General features: G+C 27.8%; 1 protein-coding gene across 2 annotated transcripts in view; it reads left to right on the forward strand.

Moving 5' to 3' along the window:
• Nucleotides 1–22,075, forward strand: part of LOC136081739 (uncharacterized) — a 43,554-nt gene extending 21,479 nt beyond the window's left edge. Inside the window, exons 2-4 of one of the 2 annotated variants that reach the window (XM_065799646.1) lie at nucleotides 8,755–8,945; nucleotides 9,234–9,268; nucleotides 9,528–9,651. In XM_065799646.1, the coding sequence (XP_065655718.1) occupies nucleotides 8,755–8,945; nucleotides 9,234–9,268; nucleotides 9,528–9,570 (269 nt within the window). In that variant the 3' untranslated portion in view covers nucleotides 9,571–9,651. Of the gene's footprint in view, nucleotides 1–8,754; nucleotides 8,946–9,233; nucleotides 9,269–9,527; nucleotides 9,652–21,461 lie in introns of those variants that run through there. The other variant, XM_065799645.1, reaches the window with a different exon arrangement.
• The last annotated feature ends 3,404 nt before the right edge of the window (nucleotides 22,076–25,479 follow it).

Here is a 25,479-nt window from a genome sequence, read left to right on the forward strand (position 1 = left end):
AATATAACATTTTTATAGATAGATTTAAAAATAATTCTCTGTTTGTTCATTATTTAAAAGTAATAGTTTTAGTTTTTGTTTAAGCTGTTCAAGAGTTGTAGGTGTTTTAATATCATTACTAATTATCTTATTTCATACATTAGGTCCTCTAATAGTTATTGAGAACTTGGTTGACTCATATATAGTTTTGGGTTGTACAAAGTTGTTACTTGAATATTTAGTCATGTATTTGTGTTGAATTATATTAAGTAATGGTTAAAGATATTTGGTATTGTATTATTATTAGTTCTATACATAAAAATTAGCAGATGGTATATATTTATTTGGTACAAATTTGATATTTCTAGATTGTTGAACAATGGTCCAGAATGTGAGAAGAGTATGCATTTGATAATAATCTAATTGCATGTTTTTGTTTGCTAAATAACTTTTTTTTCTTTGTCTTATTGGTGCAGCACCAGGCAATGTTTGCATAATTTAGATAGGAATGAATAAATGAGTAATATATGTATTTCAAAAATGATTGATCTAAGTATGGTTTTGCTTTATAGAGTAGTCCGATATTTTTAGTTATTTTGTTTTCGGTCATATTTATGTGGTCTTCTCAATTTATGTTTTCATCTAGAATTACACCTTGAAATTTCATTGAACATTCTCTTTTTACAATGTATTCTCCAATATTAAGTTTTGGAAGAGCAAGAGGGACTTTATCTTTTTTATGGAGGCGATGAAAAATAGTATAATTAGTTTTAGTTAAATTAATTGTAAGTTAATTCATATTTAACCATTCGGCTAGTTCTAGAAGTTTAATGTTGACCGTTTTAAATAATGTTGTTATATCACTGTGAGAATAAAATAAATTTGTGTCATCAGCAAATAAAATAGAATCTAGAATATTAGAAGCTTTGCTTAAATCATTAATATAGATTACAAATAAAAGTGGTTCTAATATAGATCCATGAGGAACGCCGCAATAAAGTATATTGTTTTCTTTTAGATAAGTAGCTTTTAAACCAAGCTATGTTTATATTTTTGATTCCGTAGTTTTCTAATTTTTTAATTAAAATACTATAATCAACAGTGTCGAACGCCTTACTAAGATCTATGAAAACACCTAAAGTGAACTTGTTTTTGTCAAAACCTTGAAAAATAATCTGAATGAGATGAAGAATTGCATGATCAGTAGAGTGCCCTGTTTTGAAGCCAAATTGTTTGTTATAAAGAATATTAATTTTTTCTAAAAATGTATTTATTATTAGCCAGATATTTATTAGTAGCCAGTAAGCAACTTGCCATAAAAACAACGATTTTATACATGATGAAATACTTTCAAACATTCAACAATCGGAATTAATAAATTAAATGAGTATAAAGTTTTTGTTTCAAGAGAATCCGTGTTAAAAGCGTTTTTTTTTTTAATCGTTTTCATTAAAGCTTCTACATGGGTTTCCTCATTAAATGATACTTTTATGCCTTAGGTCTATCTACCTATAGCTAATCATCTGATAGCAATTAGTAAAGAATTTAGAATAAAAATTTATAAAACCAAATATTTACATGACTGGGGCTAAAAAAAAAAATTGTTTAGTCTTATAACACTTAACTTTCAAAACATTTAGTAATACTAGGAGTTATATTTAAGAATTGATTTGTAAAATAAGATTAATTAAGAATTTAAGAACTAATTATTAAAATAAAAAATAAATATATTATTAAACAACAGTAATAAACAGAAGTTAGATACTTATTAGTTAAATTACTTACTTTAATTAATTTAATTACTTTAATTACTTAATTTAATTTTTAGAAGTGAGATACTATTTATCACTAATTTAATTACTTACTTTAATTACTTAATCACTAATTTAAAAAGATTTTTATAAAAAATTATATTCATTTTTATTTTAATTAAAATTCATATTATATATTTTATTTACCATTAGTAAATGCTTAACTTTTTATTTCAAATTGCTTTAGAGAAGAATTAGTTTTCAGTTGTTTAATAGAGTGTTGCACAGCTTCGGTCCTCGGTTAGCAATTAAGAATTTAGTAGCATGAATAACCTGTTTGGATTGAAGTTAATAGGTTTTTGAAAATCTGTAATTAAATTTTTCAAAAAATGAATTAAATAAGATTGGTTATATTATTTTATCAAATGTGAACATAAAGATACAAATATGATAAAGGTTTAGTGTAAACACATTTAGAATATTAAGTTTTTAAAATAATACTTGAGAGTGAGACAAACGGTTTACTTTTAAGATTATTTTTATAGCTTGTTTTTGTTTACTTAAGCAACGTTGGCCAAATTAAAGTAGCAATGAATTAAAGAAAAGTTTTTCAAACAAAATAGATTTAAAAATTGCTTGGCTTTGCAATCGACTTTGTCAAAAACTTTATTTAAACCAACGAATACAGCTAGGGTATACTTGCCTTTATCAAACATTTTAAATATATTATAAACAACCTGAGTAATCGCATAATTAGGACAATGCCAAAACAAAACTGTTTATGGTAAAGAATATTGTTTACATTTAAAAAAGAATATAATCTACTAAACACAACTCGATCAAATATTAAAAAAAAAACAAGAAACAATTGGTCTTTTTAAAATAATTAATTAGCAGCATCTAAAGTTAAATTAAGGTAATTAGCAGCATCCAAAGGATCTCCTGATTTTAAAATTAGAATTACTTTTGTCATTTTTAAGGGTATTTGGAATAACACCTTGTTTTAAAGATTAATGAAACATGCGTAATAATAAAATTGTAATTTGTTTTATTGATTTGAAAATGGCATTATTACAAAATGTTTCAACCATTAAGGATCTATTTACAATACAATTGTTATTGGTTTTTCAAACAACTTCATATTTATTAGAATTTCTGGAAGGAAATTTCTGAAAATTTTTTTTTTGTCGATTACCGCCCTTATAAAATGTCAGGTTATTTTTTAAAATCATTTTTGTGATTTATTAATTGTTCAGAATAATGATGCTTCTTTGAGCGCTTTAAAATTTATTTAAACAGCCGTTGATAATTTTTATGAGTTTCATTTCTAGGCGTTCTTTTTTTAAGAAAATTTTTGTATAAATATTTTTTTTTTAATGGATTTTCACTGATTTTTTTAAAAATATTTAATTTTCCAAAAACTCTCCACAAAACAAAATATACAGCTTTTCAAATTTAGTACCAGAAAATAGATACAAATTAATTAAATCATTTCTTAAATTGCATATATATATATATATAATATATATATATATATATATATATACATATATATATATATATATATATATATATATATATATATATATATATATATATATATATATATATATATATATATATATATATATATATATCCAAATTTCAGCACAAAATGAGTAAATATTCTTATAAATAGAACAATTTTTTTAATTTTTGTTAAAATCATTTATTTTATAAATATATGTATTGACTATATCATAGCCATCATCAGTTAAAATATATTAAAATGCTTAAATCAAATTAGTAAAATTAAGTTAAATTGATAGAGGCCTTATAATATAATAAAAAATACAATAAAAATGCAATTAAATAATGTAACAAATGTTTTAAAAAGATAAAAGAACCGGTAATGTTAAAAAGAACTAAATTGAAATTGTCATTTTTACACGGTTCATTTGTTTATTAATAGTGGGTTTTTCCCACTCTATGTACATGCTTTATTTGAATTTTAATATAAATTTGTTGGAGGCCGAATCCGAAATTGAAAAATTAGCATGATTGAAACTAATAAAACAGTTTTCATTTGAATGAATATATTTATAAATGTGTGAGTTTGTATCCTTTTTTTGGTGCTCGATTATTCGTGTCTTTAAATGGCGAGTAGATTCGCCAATACAACAGGATTTACAGTCTGCGCATTCAAATTTATAGACAACGAATGAATTAAAGTCTGTAGGAAAGGATTCTTTTGCGGAAAAAAATTTTGAAATTTTAAAGGAAGTAAAAACCAATCTTGAGGTGACCGAGTTACAATATTTTTTGACATTATAATAACAACACCAATATCGATATTGGTGTTGTTAATATAAGATCTATAGATTTCCTTAATCAACCAAGACGGGTACAAGTTGCGTTTTAGAACTTTAAAAAGATCGTTAATATCATGACTAAGACCGAGACTAGTGTTGTTTATTTTATAAGCTCTATCGATTGAACATTTAACCAGATAGAACATTTAACTTTGTATGAAAATGAAGTAAAACTAAATAAAGTTTGTGTAGAGTTCCAGAAAGTTTTCTTATGAAAAACAGTGGTAACTGTGGAATTGTTTGTTTTATTTAGAGTTAGGTCCAAAAATGATATTTTTGATTGAATTTCTTTTTCTATTGTAAAAGTAATAAAATTATGTTTATTATTAATATACTCCAAAAATAAATCGGCGTGATTTTCGGAAGTGAAAGCAGGAAAAATGTCATCTACATACCGTTTATAAAAAGCTGGTTTTTCTCCGTTATATGATTTGAGCCATTTATCTTCAAAATTTCCCATGAAAAAAAATCTTTTCATGGAAAATTAATTTATAAACATTTTCATTCAAATAAAAGCTGTTTTAATAGTTTTAATCATATATATATAAATATATATCTATATATATATATATATATATATATATATATATATATATATATATATATATATATACATATATATATATAAATATATATCTATATATATATATATATATATATATATATATATACATATATATATATATATATATATATATATATATATATATATATATATATATATATATATATATATATATATATATATATATAGTTTATTGAAAAATTCTGTGGAAGAGTTAATTTTCAATTGTCTTTTTGTTTTCATAAAACAAAGATTATCAAAAACGTTCTTCTTCATTTTAAATGAGTAGTTTGATTAAATGTTTGTTTTAAATAAGAATGGCTTAGTTTGAGTCATTTTATAGACGAAAATATGGATTTTCTATTTGAAGAATGGTTTGAACTGCATTATGCTTAGCGTAAATATCTCAACATTACCTAAAACTACTACTAAAATGCAAAAAAAAGTGCTAAAATAGTGCAAAGCCTTGCAAAAGAACAATCGATAGCCCTTTTGCCAGGTTTTTTTTTTGTTTTTTTTTTTGTTTTACCAACAGTTGGTAAAACAAAATAAACAAACAAAAAAAAAAACGTTTATGTTAAGAAATTTTTTATTGGCCCTTGAAACCTTTTTAAATACATTGGCTTTTAAAATAGATGAAGAAATAACTATATAAACAAAAAATACTATCTGATTAAAATGTAAAACATGGTTTTTGATTTTCTCCACAAGAAACTTATTGAAAATAGATTAATATACTCTTTTAGTCAAATACTCTTCAATATTTTTACATGCAATATTACAATTCATAATTAATAACACCAGTTAAGTATTAAAATGGTTAGAATGTTCAGACTCCTTTTCGTTGTTTTGATTTTGCCAAACAAATGCGCATGCGCACTTTTTTGGCATTTAAAACAAATCATTTTTTTACCAAAATAGTAAGTTTTAATAACCATCTTTCAATATTATAGGAGTGAAAGGATTAACTTAAGCAATGTAATTTTTAATAATCATTTATATTTATAAAAATCTCACGTGTGCTTCACGTGTGTTTTGTCTATCGATGCACGAATAGAAGTACAATAGCTAAACTGCTCATTTGAGCTTTTATTGAATACCAGATAATAAATCTGGGTCTAATGTTTATAGAAAAGAAAAATGGGTTGCATCAATTAAAAGACAAAATGTAACGAAAAACAAATAAATAATGTTTGTGTAGTGCTCATTTTACTGCAGGTTAAACTTTTAGTTTTCCATTACTTAAATAAAAATAGTTAAAAATAAATAAACTCTTTGATTTAAAAATTTAGTATTCTTTCTTATGTATTAACTGTGAGTGTCATCTTTTTAAGGGAAAAAATTTAATGTTGGTTTTGGACGAATTATATTTTCTTTTATAAAGACACATGGAAAACAAATTGAATCTTTTTTAAAACGTTATGAACAATAAAAAAAAAAGGCAGCGAACTCTTTCTAGTAATGAGACTTTGTTTCCGACTCATTAGGTTGGATCATTAAACATGAAAGAAACTAATGAGTTGATTGAATAGGACTGTTTAAATTATCCATCAGAAAAGGAGATAACCCTAAGAGCTGTTGAAATAGGTAAAGCGAGTACAAAAAATTTGTAAATTAAAGTTATCATAATTAGTGACACTTATTTATGATATATATGTACATAATTGGTGTCACTTATATATGATTTATAATCATTAAGAATAACTTCTAAACCAATTGTTTTTTTTTTTCCAACAATAAAATTCTTAAGAATTTACTAATATTATTTGCATATTTTTAAGCACATAAACTGAAGTATTTGTAACAAAAAAAAACAACTAGAACGAGTTTTGAGAAAGAAGATATTTCAAATACAAAAACTGAAACAAAAGCTACAAAAATTCCAAAAATAATCGAAGTTTGCAAAGGAAAAGACTATCGATTATAATAATATTGAAAAAAAAACATTAAACTTTTCAATTAGAATTAGCACACCAGCTTTTGTTTGAATGGATTTTGCTTGCAAGAAGTTAAACCTTGACCAATTTTTAAAACAATGTCTTAAAAAACCATTTATTAATTGTATTAATGAAGTTAAAATAAAGGTTTAGCTTTGAGATTTAAAATTTAGAGAAGGAGCCATATCGAAAGTATTTCACTTATGGATAAAACAATTTACCGATGTGTTGTGTAAATTAATCGTGTGACCTGAACTATCTGCTATACTTGCCATTTTGTTTTACAAATGTGTGACCTGAACGAGCTGCTATACTAAATATGTCATTTTGTTTTACGAACTTCAAAAATTGTGTATGTATAATGGGCTGCACTGAAATATTTATAGAAAGACCACATAATTTAACAGCTAAGGCTCAAACCTACTCTAACAATAAATCACGTAAAACCATTAAATATTTAATTGGCATAACACCAGCTGGTGCTGTACGCTTTTTTTCATCTGGATAGGGTGGGTAATCATCAAACAAACTAATCATAATTGTGTTAGACTTCTTAAATAAAGTTTGTTACGGAGATTATATTTTAGTTGAAAGAGGATTTTTGGTTGAGGAAGAATTAGCAACAAAAGAAGCTGTTCTAATAAACATTTACAAAATGTAAAAATCAAATTGCAGTAAAATACATTAATTTATCTCGTCAAATTGCTTGTGTAAAAATCCAAGTAGTAAGAGTTATTGGGCGTTTAAAACAACATCAACTATTAGCATCAACTGTACCTGACAGTCAGGTAGATATACTTGACATTAAAATGATTTCAGTAGCTGGACTTAAAAATTTAAATAAAAGTGTAGTACAGAAATAAAAAATAATCTAAAAATCTAATAATAAATTTTTTTTTCAAACTAAATAGTACAAAATACTACTAAATAGTAAAGGAATTGTACGCATGAATAGTGAAACCATTTAATTCCACAGCTAGTTTTATTGCATTTATTGGTTTAAAACATCGGTGTTTACAAATTCAATAACTATTCTGCTTCTTGCTATAATAAATATTGTTTTCTCTTGTTACGTATTCTAAATGCCCCATTTTTTTAAATAAAAGTAAATTTTAAAATCTTCATTTTATTAAATCTTGCTGATAAATACATAAAATCCGAAAAAAATTAATTCAAAAAAAAAAAACATTTGCCAATATAAAAATTACAACATTGCATTTTATATATAAAGAATGAAAAAACCAAACTGGTGTTGTTGGCACTGTACCATAGTGCTTAACATTTAATTTTTCACATTTATATGAAGTTAATAGAAAAGCAGCAAGTAAATCTTTAATGTGTTCCCAAGCAAGAAAATTTAAAACTTTTAACAATTCAATAATACTAAAGATGAAATCATTTTTTTAAATTTAACCAAAACGCTTCGCATAAATGAAGCTTACAAGGTTAAAGCATGGGAGTTCAATAAATCTGTTCCTTAAAGTTTACTAAAAGATATGATGAACTCCTTCTGAGATCATTATATCACGAAAAAATTTAACTTAAGACCACGAAAAAATTTAACTGAAGACCACGAAAAAATTTAACTTCGGAAATCATTTTTGTTGGAACTTGCACAAAGTTTTTTAAAAGTATCCAAAACAAAAGTAAACTTTTTCTTTTTTTTTTTCTAAAGACTATCTTTTAAAGATAATAAAGAATGAATTTTTTGATAAGATTTTCCATCTTTATTTTTTAAATGCGGATCTTTAGTGATCTTCAGTAGATCTTAAGTGAATCTTAAATTGTAAAGAAAACATTAATTTTACATTAATAGCAATAAAAAAAAAAGATTTGGAGGAACTGTTTTAATTTTAAATTTAGCGTGCCTAAAAAGGTTTTTTAGATGACGCACTGTAAGTTATTAACATAACATATTTGAAAACTGGTATTTCCGAACTTTTAAATAATTTAAAACACAATTTAAATTTTACTTTATTTTCTACATGTTGTTTTTTTGTTAAATGTCACATTTGATATTAAACAGTTTTACTTTATTGTCTTTATTGGTGACCATTATAGTAACTGACTAATGAGAGTCATTTTTAGTATCAGTATCCCAAAAACTAATGTCTTAATGTCAGAATGGTGTTTGGCGTCAAAAATTTGACTTTTATTATCTGTTTATTTAGGAAAATTTGTACTCGATAATTCAGCCTTCATAGAGGTACCAAGTGGAGTAAAAGAATACCAAAACGTTATCGCCATTAAGTTAGCTAACATACACAACGGAAAAAATAACGGAAGGGTGGTATATTTATGCTTGAAGACAGAGGAAGAAAAAAAGTGTTTAATCAATGTTCTTCGCGACAATATTAAAAGTGTAGGTTTTTTTTTTCAATGCAATAATTTTATAACTTGTTTATGATATAAATTTAAATTAAGTAGTTGATTTCGGATTCGAGTGGAACAATTTTGCAAATGAGAATAAAACAATCATGAATTTTTATTCTATGATTGACAGCCTAAGCTTGAGCTGCTATAGTGCACCATCTACTGTTGGTGGGCTGCACACTTAGTTTGTATAAATTTATATTTATAAGAACTCTGTGAAATATCGTTTATGCAGATATATATTACTTTACTATTTCCCATTTTCGTTCACTAATAGAGTTCAAGCTATATCTCATCTGACGACGACAACATGTAAGTTCAATTTTATAAAAGCATTATTACAATTTAAAATTAGAATTTAATATATATAAATTTATATATATATATATATATATATATATATATATATATATATATATATATATATATATATATATATATAAATTGTTTTTTTTATTACTTTTTTTTAAACATTTAGTTTACAAGTTATTGATTTTTATATATTGTCAGAGAAGTTAAAAAATAGAATTACAGGGGAAGAAGATATATACTTTTTGTTTAACTTTTACAGGTTTTATAGTGGGGTATATTTTGAGAAATACTGTTTTTGGTAAACATAGAGAGACTTGATGGATAAAAAGAGATGGAGCCAGGATTATTCTCTGTTTCTTTTTATTAAAGACAATGCTTCTTCACATTTTCAATTCTTAATCTATTTTATTTGTTATATAAGAATAATTTACCAGGATTAATTTTTTATCAAAATTGATGCTATTATCTTTTTATCTAAAGCATAAATTGATATTTATTACATTTCTAATAACATTTTTAAAACTTAATAAATACTTTAGTTCATAATTATTGTAATACTTATTACCTTTTTGATTAGTTTAAAAAGAAAAAAAAAAATTTTTATAGTTTGTTAGAGGTAAAAAAAACTATTGCCACATATTTTTTCAACCAAGCAAGAAAAGATTCGAACTCTTGGTTATTATCAACTTGGGTCAGCTGATAATGTCAAAAAGGTTAAAATAGGAAAAAAGTTGCAAACAAAAAAAGAGTAGAAGAAAAATTAATGAGAGAAAAAAAACACATGGCTCAAAACAAAACAAATGCTCATGATAAACATAATAGCGAACATAAAATTGTTGTAGAATTCAATTTTGATAAAAGTCAGATTTCTATTTAAAACTCAGGTAGAGAATGTTTGAAAAATTCTAGAATCTATGAGGATATCTCTAATTGCATTGGCCAGAAGTAGATATGGCGTTGGTTAAAGAGCAACTGCAGCATGGGTAAATGAGGACTTGTATCCAAAAATGACTATAGATTAATAAATGATCACAGTAAAGTTAGAACAGCTAGGGATAAATTTATGAATGGAGTTGCCAATCAGTTTGATAAATACTGAAATAAAGAGATTATAGACTGTATATTTTTCAATGGACGAAAAGATCTGGCTTCAATATTTTTATCTGTAGATGGGTCAGGCAGACAGTAAAAGTTAGAGGAGAACATTACACTTTTTGTTCTGGTGATTTTTTTGGAGACTCTACTAATGTAAACACTGGTTGGGAAGAAGAAGTAATGCGCTTAATGGAGCTATAGTTAAGTCAAAAGTTAAGTTGAATTATCTGTGCTCGACACACCAATGAGTTACCATTTTAACATTTAATTAAATTTTTAGATGGGCAACCTAAAACCGGTTAAAAATGGAATTGATCTATTGGAAGTTTACTTGACGACCAATCTTGAAATTAATCTTTTTTTTACTAAGGTTAAAACTGTTGAGCCTCTTATAAATGTTAGTAATCATGAAGTGAAAGACCTTTCTACTGATCAGTATTACAGCTATCAAATAGTTAAACCTATACGCAGTGGTCATATTCATCAGAAACTAAAACTACTTAAATTGGCTCTGATAACATAGCCAGATGGCTACCAACATCCAATAGAATCTGTAGATTTTGGGTCATGGTCATTAAGGCAATTCAGCTCAAAATTTTCTGAAACTTGTTGAGCATATTGTAGCAGTGTATTTTCCTGTCTGGTTTAACATCAAAGTTAAGCAGAGTTGAGTAGAAGAACCAAAACATGTTCTTTACCAGTTTAAGTTGCTTCACCATTCTCGAGATATTCTGAATATAGTCATTCCGACTATTAGACGATCTGTTTGAATAGATCTCCGAGACTATTCTTTATACTATGTTTTGTTCTGAGAACAAAGAAGAGAGAAGTTTCAGTGTAAACAAAATTCTTGAAACAAGAGGAGAAAGTGATGATACAACTAGGCAGAGGTGGAAAGTAACGAATTACATTTACTCACGTTACTGCAATTGAGTAGTTACTTTGTGAATTTTTACTTTTTAAGTATTTTTTCGAATGTGTTCTTTTAAATAAGTATTTTTTTTTCTAAAGTATTGTACTTCACAACATTTGAAATCATATGCGTTACTGAGTAAAAAGAAATTTAATGTTTTTTTCTAGTTGATAAAATTTGGCGCCTGTTTTATAACTTTGTTCCTTATAGTTTTCATTATTGTTTTAAATGAAGTTATGAAAGCGTCAAACACGTGCACCGCTGACGTTTTGAATTTATAGTCGTTCTTTAATTGTTCTTATTTAGAATTTTAAAAGAAAATTGAAATCGAAGTTACTATGTTTGTATTTTGTACTTTAAACTACGTACAAAATGTAAACTATGTAACGTACAAAATGTACGTATAAAATGTAAACATAGTAAAGTACAAGTGCTATAAAAAATATGAAAACAAGAAGTTGTTATTTTCAATTAGTTATCACTGTTCCATAATTTGGGGGTGAGTCATCAATGAAAATACCCGAAAAAATCCTTTGGAGGGATCAAAGTACAATACCCATGGGATATCAGAACAAGTGATTTTAAAATCGATGATTTCCGTCCGTGAGAAAAATTTGCATTTTAAGTTTTTTCCTATACCGGCTAAATTTGAGAGATGGGTTTTTGACGAAATTTTAACTTTGGCAACTATATAAAGATTTTTTTTTTCAAAATGTTTATTTTCTGAATAAATAACAAAGAAACAAGAACAGACCAAGACATAAAAATTGATTTTTACTTCAAGAATGACTTCTTAGAATGCTTTACTCTAATAGCAAAAAAGTCATTGTTTTAAATATTTCTAAACATGTTTACTGTTATAATCTACAACACAGTTAGCCAAATGAGATCCATATTCTGGGTGAGTCCTATCTCTCTTGTACCGCTGCCATTGAGGCTTGAAGTTTGAATGCAGAGCTTCGGTGACCTGCTCACTGTAAAGTCTAAGAGCTTGATTGCTGATAGAGATGAACTAAGACACATGGAAGAACACAGTGTGGGCCTTTGGAGTGATTGAGATTGGAAGTGTTGATGGGCATCTTTGAATTTGTCAATGTGCTCTTAAAAATTGTCATCCAGTTCTGTTCCAAAGCAAGCTGTGACTACCTTTTCAAATTGTTGAAATGCTTCAACAAATGGAAAATGCATCTACAGCTGCTTTTTGAATTTTTTGTTTTAGATTATCAACATTTTTCAAAAGCTTGTGACAGTGTTGTCCATGAAAATGACCACCATGAAAGGGTTGAACAGGTATGTTTTATTCCATAGGCCAATTCTTCCCATCTGGCCAAATGTTGGTCAGATTCTTGTACAGATGGTTGACAACTTCCAACAACAAATGTAACTCCATAGGTAGAGTTGCTTTCAAAATTAGTGTCTCATCTGTTGCATTGAGCAGAGATGTGTTAATGACATTTGCAAAATACTTCGCACTCTTCAAGTCACTTCCTTTCTTAACAAATGCTTAATGAGCCTTTCTGATACTTCCAAAAGTTTTTAAGGAACCACAAGTGCCAAGGTTTGAGGAGTCAGCATCACACCAACAGCAAGGATGTCTGCTGGCATGGGATTGAAGACAAAACACAATGTTAGCTACTTTCATGTCACATGACAAGATATAGGAAATAGAATTAGCACTTGTCAGCTTCAAAAGGTTTTTGATATTCTCATATGTCTCATATGTCTCCTTTTGATATAGCTATTATTAGCTGTTTCTTTACTCCAGAATCCTTTAATGAAGAGCTGCAAAGCCTAGGAGACTTCAAAACAGGACTGTTTGGTGCTGCAGCTCTCTGAAGAACATCCAAACTCGTCTTTAGAAAGTCATCTCCACCATCTAATCCAACCTTTACAATATGTTCTTCAGAGACAGCTTGTGCTGATAAAACAAATTGCAATAGGTGACCAACATTTTTACAATACACAACATCTCTTAGAGTCTCATTGGTTGAACATTTTATTTTAGAAACAGTAAAATGATCCTTGAGCATCTGTATGTGTTGTGCAAACTTCTTAGCAAAATTTGGCTCAACAAGTCTTTGAGGGGCAATAGAGTTGAGGGTTGAGACAAGCTGTGTCATCTTATTATTAGACGGTCCTGTATTAAGTTGCACAGTTGCAAGGCTTTCAACTGGAAGAGGATCTCTGAACAGTCGAGTTGGAGTAGCTTTGCCTGAAAAAGACTTAGTGCATAATCTAAAGCATGTGCATTTACTTAATTCCATTAATGCAAGGAGAAATCATCAAATAGGTAAACCTTGCAAAAAATAATAAGTACTGTCTTATCTAAGAGTTTATTGTTTCTGAAATTATAATTTAAGTTTCAGTTTTAATGAATATTGACACATATAAGAAAACTTACCAAGTTTTAATGGTAATTTAGGACCTCCACCTGATTAGCTGAGTCGAACTGTTCCATTTGGAGATGCATCTTTAGTCCCTAACAATGAAGATCCAACAATTTCAGCAGTTTTTGTGTTTGCTTTAGTTAGAGCAATCAGATTTGAACTTCTGGCTCCAGCAGTGCATTCATGGGGTAATCCTGCCTCAAGTAATGTTAGACATTTTGCACATCTTTTTTCAGTTTTAGTTGATTTTTCATGATTTGTATTAACTGCTAATGGAGATGGTGCTTTGCATTTTGCTTTGCCAATTTGACAAATAAGACAATCACAGACATAGGGTTTCTTGTTTGTTGCTTCACAATGATTGAGTTAAAATCATAGAGCTAGGGAAATGGCTTTGTTGATGTTCCTTTATCTATTTTTTGGAAGTGAAAACGACAGCTTGTACACATGCCATATGGAAGGCGATCATCTGCAAAGTTTAAGGGTATAGGGCTATGTTTTGTCAATCTGTTGATCAGGAAAGGTGTTAAGCAGCGATCACTCTTTGACTTGCAGAGAATGCAAACAGAGTTACTATATTCAGAATGAGTTTTTGCAGAATTCGGTATTTTCAATAAATTTAAAAGTTTTTAATGAAATATTTATGTCTGCTAATGTGAAAAACAAAGTAAAAATGGTAAAAATTATCAAATGTTTAGGATTAACTGGAAATCAAAACAAAAGTAGATTAGGGTAAAGTAGGGATGTAGCAACTCTAATTTTGAGAAATGCATTAAATTAAATTTTTTAATTTTACATACTATTGCTTAGAAATTCCTGTAAAATAATAATGTTAATTTTGTTATCAAAATAAAAAACTACATTTTTAAGAATAAAAAGTAATAAATTATAGCCAAAGTTGAAATTTTGTCAAAAACCCATTTCTTAAATTTAGCCGGTATAGGAAAAAAATTAAAATGCAAACTTCTCTCACGGACGGAAATCGTTGATTTTAAAATCACTTGTTCTGATATCCCATGGGTATGTACTTTGATCCCTCCATCAATTTTTTTTGGTGTTTACATTGATGACTCACCCCGAAATTATGGAACAGTGTAATATAATTATAGCTATTTAATTATATTATGCCTTATTTTAGCAAGATGAAAGATATAAGATGCTTTAACTGATGAAATGAATGTTATATAATGACATATGACACGCACACTTAAAAATATCAGTTAAATATAATAGTTCTAAATATATATAGTTTTCTTTATTTGTTGTTTTTTTTGAGTTTTGCTTTAATAAAAATAATACTTTTAAATAGTTTAAAAAAAAGTTGAGCGCGCTTATAACTTTTATGTCGGACGACTTTTAACTGCTTTAGCTTAGTTCTTTTCACTTTTTACGACCATAAAAAAAATTTTCAGTGCAAAATAAAAATTTTTAAATCTTTAACCAAACATCGATTTTTTAATTAAAAAAAAGTAGACTAACTCGACGTTCGTTTTCTGCCAACTTGAAGTAATGAGTAAAGAAATAATGGAGTTGGACAAATCAGATGCAAACCCAGCTAAATTGGAATTGCAACCAATTTCTTTTAAAGCACACCTGTCGCCATTTTTAAGCGACCACTTTGATTTCAAGTGCAAGAAAGACAGCAGCTTTATTATGCAGTGTAAACTGTGTTTGCCCAAGTTAATTGAAATAGCAACATATAAAAACTCTACCTCGAACCTCCGCAAGCATTTTGAGATTTCAATATTAATTGTATATTTTTTCAAAATTAATTGTATACTTTTATAATATTTTAACACTTTTAACACCGAATAATATTTGGTGTTAAAAGGTTTAACTCCAAGTATTAAAACATTTCAAATTTAGCATGTTAAATGAATATGACATTGGTTAAAATGGTAGCAATTATTTTTTACAGAGAAAACATTCATCAAAGATGAAGGCTTTCAATGGCTTTGCGACAACAAGGAAGCAAAACCTAAAACCGCTAGAAACCACAGCAAAGCAAGGAAAAATAAGTGACATGTTTGCTATGGGTACAAACAAACGTTTGTCACATAAAAGGTTGACAAACTCATGATCCAATTTATTTGTGACGGTCTTTATACATTTTCTTTGGTTGAACAACCTGTTTTTAAAAAACTTTTACATGCACTAAATATGAATTGCAAAGTTACATTCAGACCGTCTCTTCAGATCAGAATTGATGAAGCTCCAATTCAGTTAAAGAAGACTTTGCTTTCAATTCACGGTAAAGTCAGGTATGTTGCAACAATTACTGGTTGATGGTCTGCACACACACAAAGTTTCATAGGGGTGACACCTCATTGGATTGATAAAGAAACCTTGGAAAGGAGATCCACCACACTTGTATTCATTGTAAATACAGAATAAGGGGAAAAGTGGTGAGAATCACAACAGACAGTAGCTCAAACTTTATCAAAACATTCAGTATTTTTAGTTGGAATCAGAACAAGAATCTTGGTAAGAGTCCAAGTACCCTAATACGATTGACATCATGGAAAAGGACAGTGGTTTTGAGTACCAGCTTTCTCCATATCAAAGTTGTGCATGCCACTTGTTAAATTTAGTCGCCACAACTGGTGCTGCCTCTACGGAAATAAAAATACATTTCCTCGACGGAAATAAACATACTATCACGAGCTGCCTTTAGGAAATGCAATCGGTCATACTTAGCAACAGAAATTGTTGAAGAGAAACTCAATCTCCAGCTCATCAGGCTAACTCAGACTAGGTGAAACTACATGACTGTGACATACATAGGTGACATACATGGCTGTGAAGAGTATCTTAAGAATCATACAAGAAAAAGGCCTCCATGCTACCAGAAATGTGTGTGAAGAATTCAAAGTAAAAATGTGAGACTTTTTATTTAATTTAATCAGTATATTCAAATAAGTATAAAATAATACTGATTGAAATAATTACTTGAAGTTCCTCCACTCACATTTTTAAAATATTTATTCCACACCTCTTCGTGCAAGAAATGTGGTGCAGGTTGGGCAACATTTATCAGATGAAAAAGATTTTCTCTCATCAATAAAATCAAGAACTGCGATATTTTTGTTTTTTTATTCGACAGCTTTGTTATCTGACAGGCTGTTAAAAAAGCAACGCAGTAACTTTTACAGTGAGTACTTTTTAATTAGATACATTTTACTTTTACTTGAGTAAACTTTTCGACCGTAATTTTTACTTGCATTTGATTAAAATTTCACTCAAGTAAAAAAAAAGCACTTTTACTTGAGTACAACTTTTTTTTACTTTTTCCACCTCTGCAACTAGGAGATTTATCTGTTAGACCAAGAAGGGCATCAGATATCAACACTTAAGCAATTTTTCTTATTAATCGGAATGAAGCTTTTGAACCACCATTAACTTTATGCATGACAACCAGAAGTATCTAAGAGTACATTGTTGAACCAATGACTGTACCAGACTGGTGTTGTCACACTCAAGCTGTCAAAGGCTGTGTAAAAAAAGTCACCAAGGCATGGGAAAATATTTTCACGGAAAATAGATGGTTGGATTATAGAGCGAGAGTTATACCGGATATTAATCTCGCGTGATCTATCCAAACAAAACCATATTGACAATGCTTAGTAAATAATCTTTTTTATAATATTACACTGTATTTTATTGTGCCAGTAAAAATGTTTCATGGGTTTATAAAAAGCGTTTTATGTTTAGTTCTATAACACATTTTACCTTCAATATCTCATTTTATACTTTTAGCTGTGAGCTGAGGCACAAACCCTTTTTGGTGTTTTTATAAAAAAAAATTTTTGTTTTAGAAATTGCTTTTAACAATTTTAAAAATAAATAAAAAATTACAAGTTTTTTAGTTCCAATTACCCTTTTCTCTCCCCCTTTATCAATTAATTAATGATTGCTTAAGTGCGTCATTTATTTTAAAGTTTTAAAAAGTGAAAAAGAAACTGGCTTAAATTGTACATAAGGAAGCTAAGTGAAGCAATAAAAGCAAAACTATTTGTTATGATAAAAAAAACCACCACATTAAATGCAAAAAACCACCAGATTAAATCACCAGATTAGTGCAAAATAACCACCAGATTAAATGCTAAAACCGTTATAGGGTTTTTCTTTAATAGCTACTGTTTCAAAGTTTTGAATTTGTTCCTTTTTTTCACATCAAATGTTATTTATAAAAAGTTGTTAATAACTACTTTACAGTCATTAAAGCATAAACATAATTACATGTGTGACCGTAACACGCTTCTCTACTTGACAGCAGACACATAGAATATTCATTCACCAAACTCACTTTAGTCCAATATTTACATAAAGTAAATTAAATAATTTCTTTAGCTTCCTTTTAATTTCTTTTTTACATTTAAGTTTTATTTTAATATTTAAATTTTCACTTTCTTGAGAGATATCAAATAATTTCTCAAGAAATGAGAAAAATAAAAACACGAAATTCCCTGACAAGTTCTGGAGCCGAAACACAAAATGCATTTTATTTTAATTTATGAATGTAAATTCACAGTTCTGCGACGCTTAATAAAGTAAAAAAAGTAGTAGATAAAACATCAAAAGAATTAAAAACTAACATAAAAACATAGAAGAGAGTGAAAAAATAAAGTAAAGCACTAGTAAATAATGATAATATTAGTAATAATAACTGTATTAACAATAATAGTTATAATAATAATAAAAATATGATCCAGGTAAAAGCTCGGAGATTTTTAACCCGTTCTTTTTTTTAATTCCGCAAGAACTGCAAAAAAATACTCACTCATCCCATATTAACTTACATAAGTATTTAAAAACATCACACCCTAACTCTATTTTCATTAAATCTTCCGACAAAATAAAGTAATATTATTTATTCTCCATTTAATGGCAAAGCTTCCAGTCCAAACAACATTCCAACCTTTATTCGAAAACTTCTTGCTTATGATATTTCTTCAATATTCTTTTAACTATTTAATCTCAGATTTGCTATTACAATATTACCTAATACTTTAAAAACTGCATTTGTTAAAAAGTCCATTTCAAAGGACACAAGAATAAACTGTTAATAATAACTATAGACCAATATCATTTTTATCAAATATCAGCAAAATTTTTCTAAAAAAATTTGTTTTTGTGTCTATCACTTTTTTGATAATTCAAAGTGTCTCTATGGTCGCCAGTTTGGATTTTGTTTCAAACACTCTACTTCCCATGCTCTTATTAGCATTACTAAAATGATTCATGGTGCAAAAGCGGTTTTTTTTCTTGTGGCGTTTTCATTGATCTCCAAGAAGCTTTTGATACAGTTGACCGCAAGAATTTGATTAAAAAGTTGCATCACCATGGTATACGAGGTATCACTAATGATTGATTTTCATCGTATATTCAAAACCGTATTCAGTTTTTCTAAAATAATGGGTTTCAATCCACAAATAAAGTTAATAGGTATAGTGTGGCACAGGGTTTTGTTTTAAAATCAAAATATGTTTATTTCACTGTTTTAAGTATATATTAAAGATCTGCCTTACTCTCTAATTAATTGTTTATCATTTCGCTGATGACACTAGACGACATCTTCTTTGCATTAATAAATCATTCTCAAAAATTTGTAAAAAAGTTAATTCAGATCTCCATCATTTTTGTCATTGGGTAAATAGTAATCGTATTTCTCTAAATATCAATAAAACTAAATTTATTATTTTTCACCCTTCAAAAAATATATATATATAAAAATTATAATATTTTCTCCAAATCTCAAGATCTTGTAAAGCTTTATAACTTTCTTTTTGTGTTTGATTTTCTTACAAATAGTCTACCAAATTCGTTTAAAACAATTGATACGCACAAATACACTAGAAATACTGAAATGTTAATTTGCAAACTTCCTTTTTCAACACTGTCAAACTCTCCATAAATGTACTTCTCACTAAAACCAATTAATATCATTTTTTTTTTTTTAAAAAATAAAAAAAAGAAGGACGAACCTAACTTTTATTTTTACCCTTTTATTAATAAGTTTTTACTTGTAAATCGAAATCAAATAAGAAATTTTATTTGAGTATATTTCTAATAAATATTACTTTTATCTATTATTATTACTGCTTTAATATATTACTGTATTTATATAACTATTACTTTTTTCATTTTATATTATTTTTATTATTATTACTTTTATTGCTATTATTATTGTTATTATTATTATTGTTACTACTATAATTACTGTTGTTATTATTTTTAAATAAAGTTTGTCATTAACATTATACAGGGGTGAGCGAAACGTCGAGACAAATCGAAATATGTAAAAAATCAGAGTAAAGCGTCAAGATTATGTTAAAAACCGTTTATTTTCAAATAAGCTTAACTTAGATTGGTATTAAAAACTATTTTGCTCAAAAAAAACACCTTTCCATAAAACGATAGACTTCAGACATTCAGGTACTTGTTCACAAGTTTGTTCTAACATATTCTGCGTAAGCCTGTATTTTGGTCAATTCTTTTTTTAGAGCCTCCACATTTCGATAGGTTTTTCAACTTTATATCCTCCATTACTGAAAAAATGAAAAATCCGTTTTGGATTAAGTTCAGGTGATGTGAAAGACCACCTATTTGCTGTTTAAACACGAGAAATTTCATTTTTAGGAAACTTGACAATTTTTTTAGCTTGATGGGCTGAAACAGAATCCTGTTGAAAAGCCAATTGCTTTTACTTGAACTTTTTTTCTTGAACCTGATCAGCAAATGCATCACCTTCTCTTTGAAGATCTGTTACGACTTTGTAGACATTAAGTCTAATATTTGTCTGTTTATTATTATTTTTTTTTTAGTTATTTAAAGGGGTGACTTTAAGAAGTTTCTTTAGCCACCCCTCCAGCAGTTTTTAATCATCTCATGCACACGATGAAATGACACTTTGAACTTTGTGACTTTTTTTTAATGTTGGATCTCAAAGTTTTTTTTCTATAGTATTGGTTATAGAAATTTGTTTAAGACACATCTCTAGAAACTCCAGGTCATGTTCCAATAATGTAATATTAAATCTTAGGCAGGGCCGCCGAGTCAACGGGGGAGGGGTTATAGACAGTTTATCCCTGGCGGCAGATAGCCAAGAGACGCCAAATGAAAGGAAGGTACCTAAAAAAAAAGTCTTTCATCTATAATATAGAGAAATTTTGATAAATAATGGCGCCAATCAGGGTTGCTATTCCAGGCGGCGTAACGGCTCTTGGCGGCCCTGATCTTAGGGCCTTACCTTCTATAATAAAAGTTATTTTTGTATTGTAACATAAACATAAAGTCTTTTTTTATTAATTACGACCATATTCCAATAAATTAGTATGTCAAAATAATGGTCTAATTTTTATAATAACGTCCTAGTAGCAACAATTTTAACAAATAAATTCAGATTTTGTCGGAAATTCGATTTCAATAAAAAAAGTCAGATACTTCAAATTATTATATTGTTATTATTTAAATTTATTAAACACTCAATATAATGATATTTACAAGGTAAAAAGAAAAGTTCTTTGCATTTTCGCTTAATTCTTTCTTCAAGATTTCGTTTGAAAATGTCTCTTTGCTCTACTCTACTGGAAATTTCAAAGTTTTTTAATCGTGTTGTATAGCAAATTTGAGTTAAACTACATTTTGAAGCTTTTTCAAATATTAGAATATTTTAAGATATTTTACTTTATTTGTGACAAGTTCTGCATACCTTATTCCCTTATATTTTATAGATTTATGCTAGTTTTGTTACCATGATTTTTTTGTATATGTTTTATTTTATTTTTTGGCTTACTAGACATTTGAGAGAGTTAAAGACTGCCTGCGAAAGAAAAAGAAGAGAACAAAAAGACTAAATTGAATGCGCCAATCCAACGACTCATATATTTTAGATTTTTGTATAGTTTTTCAAATGGAGTTTTCAAACAGCCTAAAATTTTACACATATTTGCTACAAAGTTATTAATTGAGTTTTGATTCGATCATTTCCTTTATAATTTTATTTTGCAACGACTCTTATTCTAACAATAATTTTAACTCGATGAAACCAGCGATTCGATTATCTGAAGTTGAAAACCTATATCCAGCTACTATAAGCATTTTGAAAGATTTCGCTAAAGAGTTAGCTAAAGTTTTAAAATTATAATCTTACGTGTTAATTATTAGAACCAAGGCCTCTCGTAGTTGCTCAGTGGTCCTATTTGCTAAATAATACTTACTTGTAATTGTTTAGAAGATGCATTGTGTTGGCTTTGAAAAAATTTATGGTTTTGTTTTATAAACTTTAGTATAAAAGTTGTGTAAGGTTTGTGTAAAGTTTGCGTTGAAGTGAAAGCTATCAAGGCTAATGCTTCACTTTTTTTTAAAAATTCAAAAACTTTTTTTATACTTAATAAAATATACTGCTTCAAATTTATTTGTATTATTGCTAATATTTTTATTAATTCATAGTTTATTTAACTCCATAACAAGAAAAGTTAACGGACTTGGTTTTATAACGTAGAAAAATTTTTGTCATTTTACGGGTTCAATTAAGTAAGACTGTTGTCTTTTCCGAAGCTCATTATAGTACAGAAAAAAATGGTCTTATATATTTATTTATTTACAATAATCTAAAAATTGTAAAGGGCAATATAAAGTAAGATTTACTTTTACATTTATTTAAAAAAAAAAAATTGAAATAGAAGGATTTGGTTCAACACTTACCTAAATCGTTGTTAAATTTTAAGTTAAAATTAAAGTTAAAGTGAGCTACCCAGCGGGGTAACGACATTGACCCAACGTTAAACTTATGTTGGGTTATGTTGGGCTACGTTAACCGACTAAATCTAACGTTGTAATAACGTTGGTTACACTAACGTTATTTTTCATTGGAAGTTTAACGTTGTAACAACGTTAGTTACACTTACATTATTTTTTTATTGGAATAAAAAAGTTATAATAATATTGGTTACACTGCTTCAGCTACAACATATACGCAGAGCCAAAGAAAGTAAAACTATTGCAACCGTTGGCTGCTTATTCCGATGCAAATTTAACCTTGGTCCTACGTCAACTGTTAACAATGATATCAATGATAAATCTCTTATAAAATGTTCAAAAAATGAACAAAAACATTCCAATAAATTTTTGAAAAACAGAACTGAAGATAATGAAAAAAGTTACAAAAAATATAAATGCTTTTATGAAAATCTTCTCATGAAAGCTAAACAAAACAATTACAGTAAATAAATTACAAAAAACAAACCTGAAAAACATGGGATGTAATTAATGATATAATGGAAAGAAAGAAAATAAATAAGGCTGTACTACTTCAAAGAATAAATATCAATAAAACCGATATTTATTGTACATTACAAATCTCGAATGAGTTAAATTAATATTTTACAAACATTGGACCTAACCTTGCTAAAAGAATCATAACTACACCAAATTCTTTTCAAAATATCTTTAAGCTTTAAATGGCGCAATACTGCACGATCGCGACTTTTCTCATAAAGAGTATGAAACAGCTTTTTCTTTTTAAAAATAGAATAAGTCACCTGGCTTCGATGACTTTCTAGTAATATAGTTATTTCAAATGAAAACTACATTTCCAGACCTATATTATATATTCAATAAAAGAAGGAATTTTTCCTGAAGCGCTCAAGTTGGCAAAAGTCCAATATACAAAAGTAATGATTAATCTGAAATCTCTAATTTTAGACATGTATCAGTACTATCTGTATCAGTACTTTTTGTATTTTCAAAAATATTTAAACTTGTAATTTATAATAGAATTTATAACCATTTTGATAAAAATAATTTGTTTTAGACAAAACAGTTAGGTTTTCGGAAAAACCATTCAACTGAACACATTGAAATAGTAGACCAAATTACTAACGGATTTAAATATATAAACTTTACTCAAGGGTTATTTATTATTAGCAAAGCTTAACTCAATAATTTTCACTGACGACACAAATCTCTTCCATTTAAACAGTGACATTAATCAATTCACGGTGCATAGGAACATGCTCTGAGACCTTACAACTCATCCCCAAAAATTTTTTTTTTTGATTTAGTGGATTTAGACGATCTAGTAAGGAGAGGGTGGGTGGGTGGGCGATTTTCACACATTATGACTTGAAGCAAGCAATCACACAATTTTATATTTGCACCACATAATTTTATTAAAATTGTAATTTTGTTTAAACTTAACTATATTGTTTTCAAACAACTTGGTGTTTTTAACATTTAAACTTACAAAAAATAAAAAATTTCAAACCTTTCTAGGGGGGGCAGTTGCCCCATCGCCCTTCTTCCCTATAGATCCGCCCTTGACTATTATTAGAATTTAGTTATTACAATTACTATATCAAATATCAACAATTAGTAATAGCTAGCCGTCGCTAATTGTTAATAATTAAAATTTTGAACTGAAAAAATGCTTTTGGTCATTAAATTGAAATTTAATTAATGGGGTCAACATATCATGCCAATATTATAAATGCACATCAGAAGTTTTTATTTAAAGCATTCATTTAAAATGCCTAACCATGCGAAAAAACGTTGATTTTGTTAAATGTTTTGCATTTGCTGCTTCAGGAAACGCAAGCATTTAAAACCTATAAACAATGACGAAAAAACATATATAAATCTAAATAAAAAGAGAAAAGACTATTCAAACCTTATAAAAACAATATTCCAGAAAGATTATTCAGCTAATAACTTAGACCTTCCTACCATGCTTTGCTCAAAATGTAGAAAAAAGCTTGCTGGGACTGACCCTTACTTCACTAGGCGACCGTGTTATGAAGGTAAAATAAACATATTTATATATAATGTACTTTAGTTAAAATTTAGTTACGTAATTAGGGGAACAATAGTTACTAGACATACGCTATGAAATTTAGACCTGAATACCAGAGTTATCAGAGACAGAAAATGTGAATATTTTATATGTGAAAATGAGCGCAAATCAAATATGGAAAAAAATATTAGTCTCTATCGTTGATTATGTTTCGGGAAAACCTGTTTATAAAGATGCTGAAGACGTTTCAAATAAACCTGCAAAATACTTATTTGTCCAGGTTGCTATGTTCAAGTCTCACAATGAATTCCACATCCTTGTACAAAAATAGAAAGACAAAAGAATTTGATAGCCATTGTAAGATCAACATTCTCTACAACGCAAGGAAAATTTCTGTCCAGTTCTATTAAAGGCTTGACCACTAACGAATCAGGAAATACTTTAGCTTTGAAAAATTTTGGTTCAAAGCAACTTGCTGTCTCTGTCGGAAAGATTGAAGTTAAAATTTTTTCTTTTTTTTTTGGATAAATTGAACTAACTTCAACTAAAACTACATACCAGGTAAAGCTTTGATGCTTATAAAATATTTTTTTAATAATTTACTTATGAATTTAAAGCCAATATTTCAAATAATTTTGTTATAATTTCTAAGTAATTGCAATATGATTGAAGTTGCGCACTGAGAAGTGAAGGAGGACGGAATGTGGAATCTGGTTTTCATATTAAACTGGCTGAGAGGAACCGACTGATTGGAAAATTATTCGATGGTGATAAATTCCCATTATTATTAGGAGTAAATGAGCACAAAGAGGTTAGTAATCTATTACCTACAATTTTTTAAAGTAACTAGAATGCAATCTGTATCATTCATTTTGAATTTTTATTGACAAATAGTTGGCAGAAAAAGATACTCCTATGGTGTACTGCAATGACGTTAAAGAGCTTGAAGCAATAGTTCTTCATCACAGACATCAAGAAACAAATGATGTTGATATCAAATTAGGTGTAGATGGAGGGCAGGGAT

Source organism: Hydra vulgaris, chromosome 06, assembly GCF_038396675.1.
Source record: "Hydra vulgaris chromosome 06, alternate assembly HydraT2T_AEP".
Taxonomy (NCBI): Eukaryota; Metazoa; Cnidaria; class Hydrozoa; order Anthoathecata; family Hydridae; genus Hydra; species Hydra vulgaris.